This window comes from Chiloscyllium plagiosum, chromosome 38 (assembly GCF_004010195.1).
Source record: "Chiloscyllium plagiosum isolate BGI_BamShark_2017 chromosome 38, ASM401019v2, whole genome shotgun sequence".
Lineage (NCBI taxonomy): Eukaryota > Metazoa > Chordata > Chondrichthyes > Orectolobiformes > Hemiscylliidae > Chiloscyllium > Chiloscyllium plagiosum.
In genome coordinates this window covers 23041493-23052615 of record NC_057747.1, presented here as the reverse complement: position 1 = coordinate 23052615, position 11123 = coordinate 23041493, and the positions used below count along the sequence as shown (strand labels likewise).

The 11123-nt window shown below is 42.5% G+C and overlaps 1 protein-coding gene across 2 annotated transcripts; it reads left to right on the top strand.

Annotated features, from left to right (window-relative positions):
- Positions 1 to 4579: 4579 nt before the first annotated feature.
- si:ch211-248a14.8 (UDP-galactose/UDP-glucose transporter 7) lies at positions 4580 to 10262 on the top strand. Of its 2 annotated transcripts, XM_043679105.1 has the most exons (4): positions 4580 to 5623; positions 5956 to 6031; positions 8342 to 8636; positions 8804 to 10262. In XM_043679105.1, exons 1-4 carry the CDS (start codon positions 5565 to 5567, stop codon positions 9316 to 9318), a joined length of 945 nt encoding a protein of 314 aa, XP_043535040.1. In that variant the 5' UTR covers positions 4580 to 5564; the 3' UTR covers positions 9319 to 10262. The 2 variants fall into 2 exon arrangements, with proteins under 2 accessions (XP_043535040.1, XP_043535039.1); XM_043679104.1 differs by lacking the exon at positions 5956 to 6031.
- Positions 10263 to 11123: the final 861 nt, after the last annotated feature.

Genomic DNA, 11123 nt, shown 5'->3' with positions numbered 1-11123 from the left:
CTAATTTTCGTAGGAAACCATCAAGGATACTCCTCTTGACAGGCAATCACAAGCGAACAAACGACACAGATAGATGTGCAAATGATATGGAAAAGGCACATGCAAACATACCATTAACAAAGCCTTTTAGGGCAGAGCCCATGAAAGATCTATCTGAAGCATCAACTGTTTTTCTCTCCACAGATGCTGCCATACGTATTTAATACTCCCTGTATTTTGTTTTAGTTTCAGAAATCTAAATGCTATTGTCAGCATTTTGCCATCTCCCCTTCACCAGCCACAATGATTGATCTGCATAGTTCCTTTTATGACATTTTTCAACTTCCCCAAAGCGGTTTGCAACTATATTGCTGACCTGTCACTTTTTCAGAACAAATGTCCACGTTACACACTTGTCATTCAACCTGTATATTTAACACATATAGCATATCATGTTGACATGGATGAGCCTACTGTATTAACGAATCTGTATTGACAATTATATTACATGTTATTGTCACTTACAAATGTGCAGGAATGTAGGGTTGAAGTTAAAATCAGATCAGCCCATGACCTCATTGAATGGCAGATGTTAACAACAATTCTTGTTTTTGCAAGCTAAGGAATTTTCTATTCAGCATGTAATCTAAATGACTGAACCTTAATTTAGCCAGTAAGGAATTCTTCAGCAACCTTTGGAGCTGAACCTTAAATTCTGCTTAATGCAACAACTGTTAAGACTTCAAATGTCATCTCACCAATCTATCACATTCAATACTGAACTTTAAAACATTATTAAGAAATATTGGAATTATTCAGTATTTATATAGATCAAGGGATATATTTAATATAACTTGAAGTATTAATTCTCACAAATGCTGCTGAGTGTCTTCAGCATTCTCAGTGTTTGCTTCACATTTCCACCATCTGCAGAATTTTGATTTTATCCAGTTTTTGGAGGGCCAGACTTGAGACACTCTGCATGTATTGGAAAATCAACATGAATTCTTCATCAATTTTTGCACAAGTCCCTGAAATTCCTTAATGACCTTCCCAAGAAGTGATGTTGCATTCTAGGAACGTGCTGTAAGAAAATCAATCCTTAACAGTGACGCTGTTTGGAAGCTACAGATGACAATTCAGCCAATTTCTGGACTAATCAACACAAATCATCATGTTTCACTCATAATCTGCCAAAGTAATAAGAGTGACTGCATGTCAAAAATGTTTTCCTTTGGCTGTAAAAATACTTTGGAAAGTTCTGAGGATCTGAAAGGTGCTGAATAGCTGCAATGTCGTTTTTCTTTCTTTGCCATATCAACTCAAATGACCTCCTGCATATGTTGACAACATCCTAGCGATCCAATGTCTCCCTTCAGCCTGCTTCCCAGTAACTACCCTCAGACAACTCTCACAAAATTGATATATTCTTGGGCATTAACAGCATTTACTGACATATTCCAAGGGTTTCCCCTAAAAACATTTGGGAAGACAGTGGCGCAGTGGTATTGTCACGGTAACAGTATTTCAGAAATAAACAGAACTGCAGATGTTGGAAATCTGAAAAAAAAATCAAAGTGCTGGAGAAACTCAGCAGACCTGACAGCCTGCATGGAGAGAAAGCAGAGTTAATGCTCCAGGTCCAGTGACCCTTCTTGAGAACAGATGGTGGCTGGGAAATAAGGCATCTCACACATAGAACATATAGAACATTACAGCGCAGTACAGGCCCTTTGGCCCTCGATGTTGCGCCAACCTGTCATACCAATCTGAAGCCCATCTAACCTACACTATTCCATGTACGTCCATATGCTTGTTCAATGACAACTTAAATGTACACCTCCTCCCTCACCTCTATCCAAGGCCCTAAAGGATCCTTCCACATCCATCAAAGTTTTACTTGCACATCCACTAATATCATTTATTGTATCCATTGCTCCCGATGCGGTCTCCTCTACATTGGGGAGACTGGGCACCTCCTAACAGAGTGCTTTAGGGAACATCTCCGGGACACTCGCACCAATCAACCACACCGCCCCATGGCCCAACATTTCAACTCCCCCTCCCACTCTGCCGAGGACATGGAGGTCCTGGGCCTCCTTCATCGCTGCTCCCTCACCACCCGACGCCTGGAGGAAGAACGCCTCATCTTCCGCCTTGGAACACTTCAACCCCAGGGCATCAATGTGGACTTCAACAGTTTCCTCATTTCCCCTTCCCCCACCTCACCCTAGTTCCAAACTTCCAGCTCAGCACTGTCCCCATGACTTGTCCGGACTTGTCCTACCTGCCTATCTCCTTTTCCACCTATCCACTCCACCCTCTCCTCCCTGACCTATCACCTTCATCCCCTCCCCCACTCACCCATTGTACTCTATGCTACTTTCTCCCCACCCCCACCTTCCTCTAGCTTATCTCTCCACGCTTCAGGCTCACTGCCTTTATTCCTGATGAATGGCTTTTCCCAAAACGTCGATTTCGAAGCTCCTTGGATGCTGCCTGAACTGCTGTGCTCTTTCAGCACCACTAATCCAGAATCTGGTCTCCAGCATCTGCAGTCATTGTTTTTACCTATGTGGTCTGAAGGCCTATCCATTTATTCCCGGGGAAAAATACATTCGTGAAACCGAATGTGTGAAAATAAATGCATGTAATGAAATTGATGAAGTATTGCCTTAAAACAAGAAAGGCTAGAGTGGTTCCAATACCTTGCTTATATAGTCCCTCACCTCCGAATAGCCCAACCTAAGAAAGGAGGGGGGGGGGGAAAAAGACGTAAGACCCGAGAGGTCCCTGAAGGAGACCGCCTGCTGTGGACACTACTCCCAAACTACAGCACTACAAGGGCAGGGGTGGAAATACAGAAACTGGTGGCTGCCCTTGAAAATGTAATTAAGGATACCACCGGCGCAATGGGAGAAACTCAATCCCAGATATCAGCCATAACCACCAAAATGATAGCAACAAGACTAACAGCTTTACAGAATCGAATGGCTTTAGATTATCTCTTGGCCGAAAAAGGGGGAACTTGTGCGCTGATTGGTAAGGAATGCTGCACCTTCATCCCATAGTGGAAGATACGGCAGAAATAGTAAAGAAAAAGATAAGCAATATAAGAGAAATTGCGGATGAACGCCGAAAAGATGAAAGATGGGGATGGGGTGACTGGAGACTGACCGGTTGGGGAAAATGGGCAGCTAATTTAGGCATACATCTATTACTAATAATTGTAGGTTTACTGCTAGGATTCAATGTGTTAAAATGGATAATGACTAAGCTGGTAATGTCTTTGGGAGGACAATACAAGCGCAAGAAAGAGGGAGTAGCAGATTACTCCTGGAGTTTGAAAAAGACAGATTTAGAAGGACAGAAATGGCAAGATTGTGAACCTCTGCACCGTAGAGTTAAAAGAGGGCAGAAAATAAAACTGCAAAAACAACAAATGGGAAAAGAAAAGAAATGGGGGAGTTGTTAGAAATGGGGAAAAGTGTTGTTTTTGCAGATATAGAAAAAGCATACAGAAAAGGGGTACAGCAAGAGAACTATTAACTCTGCAGGTATTTAGGGAAGAGTATCTCTACTTTTCAGTGTATAATTGTGGTTAATTAAATACTAACTTTGGTGTGTAATTATTATAGCAAATAAATTCTTTTTAAAAATTATGCTTTCAGCAAAAAGCTGAGATAACTGAAATGCTTGGGCTATACAAAATGATACAAGTTAATGAAATGTCCGAAGATGGAATGTACCAGCAGAACTGATACAAAATGTTAAACCAGATCTTGATGTACTATCGACAAAATAATGTGTCAGCACTTACAGGGAGGAAGGTTGCCAACCTGGGGAAGGGGGCAATGGGTGTGGAGCATAGATGGGCAGAGGCAAAATACTAAGGGAGATTGAGTAATGCAGGAGTCGGGAGAGGTGACCTCGCGCAGCTCAAAAGTATAACTGTGTAGTAGTTTGAATAATCATCACTTCAATTGCTTTCTGCAATTGGGGTCCTTTCTTGCAAGATCGTAGAATAAATTGTCTTGTTTCCAGCTTTGGTGGTCTCGTATAATTTTATTGAATTTTGTTTCTAACATACTGGATTGACTTGAAACCTGTTCCCTCCTCTAGCTTATCTCTCCACGCTTCAGGCTCTCTGCCTTTATTCCTGATGAAGGGCTTTTGCCTGAAACGTCGATTTCGCTGCTCGTTGGACGCTGCCTGAATTGCTGCCTGAATTGCAGACCTGCTGGAGACACGCACGAGAATTCCTAGAAGCATGGCATTTCAACTAGAACTCTATCAACAAACACATTGACTTGTATCCCATTTACCACCCACTGAGAAAAGAACAGGAAACGACATCACCACAGGAAATGGCATCACCAACCCAAGAAAACCTAAACCCATAAATAAGAAGTGGGACATACCACCAGTGCTTTACCGGAGGCCCACTGATGATGTTACCTAGTATGGTGACAAAACGTCTGAGAACAAATCTCCCAGCTCAGCGAGCAAACTTACATCCAGAACCTCAACTTGTGCTACAAATCTTCTCAAAACTCGCTAAACCTGGCATGTCTGCAGCATCTGTACAGAGACGAACAGAGTTGATGTTTTGAGTCTAGTGACTCTTCCTCAGAACAGATGGGAGTTAACTGCACTTGAAATGTTCGCTGCATTTCTCTCTCTCCACAGATGGTGCCAGACCTGCTGAGTTTCTCCAGCTAGTACTGTTCCTGTTTCAGTAAGCCACACCTTGCTGATATGGATAATTTCAAAAACTCACAATAGAGTGAAGACATTCTCTTCACCTCAATTCTAAATGGCGCCCACCAATCCCCACACCATCCTTCCTGTACCTCCCCCCACGTCCCCCTCTGCTGGCTTATGGTGAGAGTATTGCGTTTTAACATTAAACTCTCCAGCTCAAGGAAGCAATATTGAGTGATGCTGAAATTATAATCGGAACCCACCCTCACCACGGCCTTGTCAATGCCACTTTTCCAGAAGGAAATTAAGAAAGTTCTGCAATTACAAAAGAGACTCGCCAGCATCTGAAACGGAGCTCGAGCCTGCATTTATGTCACGCAAAGTGCTTCACAGCCAAATGAAGCATGGTTACCGTTGTCATGTAAAATATGCTGAAAAGATAGACAAATTGGGACCTGCTGAAGTGATTAAAGGTGTAATATGAAATTCAATTCTTGCCCTTTCTTTCAGGTGTTTATAGCTTCGTGTCAGGCCACACTCACAATGTTAACTGATTTTGGATGAACCATGTGCTTTGAGCATTATTTTTCCTTTTCTGATTTCCAGGTCTTTTCTTCTTATTAAATGTTGATCAGTACCCTGTAGATCATTGACTGCAGTGGGATTAAAGGTCTATGCAGATAGTGCAGACTGCCTCTCGCCTGCTGCTGCATTATAAATGAGTCTGAAGTTAATTTTTAATTGCATGCCAGTTGGTCTCCCCAGGATGGTAGCGGCAGTCCCTGTGCAGAACTCTGCTGGTCGCTGGCTCCAGTGCGGCAGCTGGTTGTTGGGCTTCTGGGCTGTCTACACACTCTGCTCCGGCTTCTCCGAGTTCTTCAATGGGGTCTTCATCAACCAGTACCGCTTCGGCTTCCCTGCTTTCATCGCTGTCTGTCAGGTTAGGAGAGTCAGCTGTACTTCGCTCTTGGACCTGTCATTTTATCTCTGCTGTCATTACTAATAAAAAAAATTGGGACTGAATTCCACCCTCCACCCCATGTAATAGAGAATCATCAAACTATAAAGCACAGGAGGAGCTATTCTGCCCACTATACCTGTGCCGACTTTTCGATAGGGCCTCTGGATTAATTCTACTGCCTCGCTTTTTCCTCCATAGTCCCCCATTTTTACTCCTCGCGTCTGTATATTGAGGCTTCTATTGACTTAAACAACTTCTATTGGGTTAATGCGGATACGTAAGTCAATCTGTCTTTTTACGATCATTTGTAGATGTTTTACGGCTGTTTTGGATCATCGTCACCTTTTGGAGTCAAAGAAGAATGTCCCTGCTTATGCCCTGAAATTGGTTAGCAGTTTTGTGTTGTTTTTGTTTTGTTTTGTTTTGGCTTTCAGCTTTCCTTTTATCCATTGATATGACGTTGGCATTACTGGCAAGTTTATTGCTCCATTCCCATAATGCCTTTGGGAAGATGGGCATCGAGCAATCCACGTGAACCTGCTGGAGACCATGTGGTGAAAGTACTCTGGGATGGCGCGTGAGGTTACTCTGTGCCATGAACAGAGAAGCTAGGGACAGGGCCTCTCGCTCTCACTCGGCCTTCTCATGTTTGTGTGTCAGTTCTTCAAGTATTGTGGTATGGTGCTGAGAATGAGTTGCTCTATCCAGAGGCTCGTTTGTGGCAGGAGACTCCCAGGAGGATAGGAGCAACACTTTAGGGATGTCCTGAAGACAGCACTGAAGAGATCAAACAGACCCTCGCCAATGTATGTGGGACACAGGCTCATGACCAACGAAAATACACAAAGTTCATTTGGGAGTTAAAAATCACACAAAACTAGGTTATAGTCCAACAGGTTTAACTGGAAGCACACTAGCTTTCGGAGTGTCGCTCCTTCATCAGGTGATAGTTTTCTCTGTATTAAACACAGGGACAACTATTCTGTGTATTGTACACAGAGACTGCTGTTCTATATACTATACACTGCTGTTCCTGAGAATAGACACAGTGACTGTTGTGATACATATTATACGGAGCGACTGCTGCTCTCTGTATTATGCATAGGGACAGCTGTTCTCTATATGATATACAGGGACAGCTGTTGTCCATATTATGCACAGGCACTGCAGTTCTTCACCTGATGAAGGAGCGATACTCCGAAAGCTAGTGTGCTTCCAATTAAACCTGTTGGACTATAACCTGGTGTTGTGTGATTTTTAACTTTGTACATCCCAGTCCAACACCAGCACCTCCAATTCATTTGGGAGGGCAGCAAACAAAATGAGAATGTGCAGGGGTGAAGCTGGGACAACGCAGGGTGCACACAAATGTCCAACAATGCATTCACTCAACCCAGCAAGCACCAGCTGCTCTGTGTGTGGCAGAGTCTATGGATTCTGCATTGGGCTAAATAGCCAATTCAGAACACAACAATTTATAGCAGAACCACCCCTGATCCTGTGCTGCAGTGGTAATGTCCCTACCTCTGAGCCAGGAGGTCTGTATTCACATTCTGTCTGCTCTAGAGTTATGCAATAACATCTCTAAACAGGATGTGGAGGAGCCAGTGTTGGACTGTAGTGGACAAAATTAAAAATCACACAAGGTTATAGTCCGACAGAGTCAAGAGTGTGGTGCTGGTAAAGCACAGCAGGTTAGGCAGCATCCGAGGAGCAGGAGAATTGACATTTCAGGCATATGCCCTTCATCAGGAGTGAGGTTTATGAGCAGGGCAGGGGCTGAGAGATAAATGGGAGGGGCGTGGGACTCGGGGGATGGTAGCTGGGAATGCAATAGGTAGATGAAGGTGGGTAGGAAGATAATAGGTCGGAGAGGAGGGTGGATCGGATAGATGGGAAAGATGATGGACAGGTCAAGCGGACAGTGCAGAGTTGGAGGTTTGGGACTGGGATAAGTTGGGAGGAGGGGAAATGGGGAAGCTGGTGAAATCCACATTAAACTCGTGTGGTTGCAGGGTTCCAAGGTGGAAGAGGAGGCGTTCTTCCTCCAAACATTGGGTGGTTAGGATTTGGCGATGGAGGAGATCCAGGACCTGCATGTCCGTGGTGGAGTGGGAGGGGGAGTTGAAGTATTCAGCCACAGAATTTTATTTGTAAGCTCTAGCTTTCGGAGCACTGCTCCTTCATCAGGTGGTAGAAGGAACAGCGCTCTCAAAGCTCGTGCTTCCAAATAAACCTGTTGGACTATAACCTGGTGTTGTGTGATTTTTAACTCTATCTCTAAACAAATTTAATAGAAAACATCCAGTCCCTTAATGACCTATTGAAGCGAATCTTCGATAGACACATGGATGGTAGTAAAATGAAGGGCAGGTAGATTAGTTTGATCTTAGAGTAGGATAAAAGGTTGGCACAACATTGAGGGTTGAAGGGCCTGTACTGTGCCGTATTATTCTAAGTCCCCTTTAACTTCCTCAACCAACACTAAGAATAGCAAATCAGCTGTCAATTAATGTAATTGTAATTTGTGGGATCTCACTCTGCATTAAACAGCCACTTAATGTGCTTCATGGTCATTACATTTTTAAGGAATCTATTGCATGTAAAATTCTTTGAGACTTTCTGGGAGACATGCAAAGTGCATGTAAATCCAAGTTCCTCTGCATAGTACTGTTCCATTGTGTTATCTTTTGTTAGGCATTATTGACCGTTGTGGTGCTGCAATTGCTGAGCCAAGCCAGACTGTTGAAGATCCAGCCGTACTCACTGGAGAGTGGAGAGATTTTCCTGCTTCCTTCTATTTGTTTTAGTTTTCATTCAGTGCTAACCCTGTGGGCTGTGACCAGCTCCAACTCCGTAGGGTTTAATTTTATCAGACAGTTTACACCCCTGGCCACCTTGGCATTGACAGAAATATTCAAGTTGAAGAAAAGAACATCCTCCAACAGTGCTTTCTTGGTACTGCTGGTGACTTTGTGCTCTGCTCTTGCAGGTAAGATTTGAAGAAGAATATGCTATTCTAGCTAGCCTTTTACACCACTGTACTTCAAAGTTAATCATTGCAGATCTGTTTTAAGAAAGTGCAAGTGTAAAAGAAACCATTTCCAGTGTTTTATTCAGCTTTCTAAACATGAATTGATCTAATTTGTTCCTGCTTAGGGATTCAGAACTTCACTGATGAAGCTCTGGTATATGCCTATGGAGTATTAAATCTCATGTTCAAGAGCACGTACCTCATTTTGATCCAGGAGATGTATGAAGACCGCAAGTCGTCGGTGGTGGATGTCTATTACACGTGTAGCATTAATACCTGTCCGCTGCTGCTGCTATACTGCCTTCTCCATCCTGATACTCCTCAGATCTTCTCATCGGGCAGCTGGTCCAGTCTGATCTTTTTGGGCTTCTTCTCCTTGGTGCTGCTGCTTGGGTGTTTGCTGAATTTTCTTGTCTTCCTGTGCACCTTGATGAGCTCAGCCCTGACCATGAACATATTTGAAGTTGCAAAGACAGACATACTGATGCTGAGAAACATTTCCCCACATGAATGGACTTTCTCACTCCCTCTTCTCACCAGCCTTCTCATCAGTATCAGTGGAGTAGGGGTCTATATGTATAAAGAAGCCTGGAAGCTGAATACAGGAATGAAGAAAGAGGCAATGTGTATCACCACCTGAAAACCGCTCATTTTATCCTAAATATTAGCATATAAATCAGAGGACACTTTTCATTCCTGCTTCATCCAAGAATGCTGAATCATTGTTGGTTCCATGACTACCATTCTCCACTATTGTGTTCAACTATCTATACAAAGTACAAACCTCACTACTGAATGGTGGAAAGCTGTTCAAATCAACTTAAAAGTCTTGCATTCATATAGCAGTTTTCACAAAATCAAGTGTTTTGCAGCTAACGAGATACTTTTTGTTGTATTTAGGAAATCAGCAACAATTTATACACAAACCCCCATGCAATTGTGATAGTGACCACATATTCCCCTTCCTAAAATATTGATTAATGGATATATTTGGTCAAAGAACCATGGAAAACAGCTCTGCCCTTCTTCAAGATTGCCAGCTGATCTTGCTTATCTGAAAGATAGGCATTTAGTTTAATAACTGCATCTCTGACATTGCAGCACTACCTCAGCACATTACTCAAGTCTCAGCCCTTAAGTTTCTGGAGTGGGACATGAACATAACTCTGTTTGAGATGGGGCAAGTGCTAACCACTGAGCCACAGTTAACTTATAATATCTCAGACATGATATGCCATTGCACATGTTCCAGGAGGTTTTTCCTTAAAATGTACAAAGACTGATTGCAAAACTTGTGCTAACTCAGCTTGGACCTGACACATTCTGGGTCAGTATGTCTCAATTAATAGGAATAGGGTTAAAAATAAACCATTAGAGCAAAACACCTTTTAAATGAATCTCACCGTTTTTACTTTACTTTCCCCTTCCCTTTGGCCAATTTGGAAAGGGCCATAGTTACTGAAGTATTCAGAGCTGTACAGAACTCAAGTCTTTGGACTTTAAGTTTTTTTTGTCATTTATTGTTGCACAGAGTGATTGTTGAAAATGATACTTTCTTTTGAATAAACCCAAATGTTATGGAAATACTCACATTTTTATCTCTAACTCCAACACTGAGGATACTTTTCCTTCCCGATTTTAAGCCACAATTCAACAGGCACAACTTGCCCTCCAACACCTTCTGGAAGTGACTGTACTCAAGAAGAGAGTGATCTCAGTGACCTGTCGTATTTTGCAGCCCATCCAACCATTACCAACCTACAATAAATGAAAGGATTCTCAATCTGTTTTACTCCTCCCTTGCCCAACAATTCATACATCTTGAAATCATCCCAACCTTTCCATCTGGTCGGCATGGACGAGTTGGGCCGAAGGGTCCATTTCCATGCTGTACGTCTCTCTGACTCTATAACTTAAGACTTGTGCTGATTATATTGAGCACTTAAGAGTCTGGTGAAAGGATTTTATGAATAATGAATCTATACATCATTTGAAAGTGGTGAAGATGTTGCAAGATTGCAGAGTTTAAACATGAATGTCATTGTGTAGAGATGTGACAAATTAAGGTTCTGTAACTGATTACAGAATGATAGAGCTGGGAAGGGGAGCAGATAGAACGGCAAGTAGTCAAGATTAATTGTCAAACTGGGACCTTTCAAATCAGCATAGCTCAGCAGAACTGGATGCATTTACCCAATCAGATGTCAGGGGATGTGCATAGATTCTCATTACAAATAAAACAATGAAACATGATGTTAACCTAACTTGTCTTTAGCCCACAGCCCAAATGTTTATCTAATTCACTTTCCAGATTATAACTGCTTCCAACCACTTTTCAGGCAGTGCATTCCTGATTCTAACTAATTGCGTAAAACAAAAATCTCATCGTGTCTTGGTTTTATAGCCATTTCAATCCTTAAACAAAAAAAAACTGCAGATGCTGGA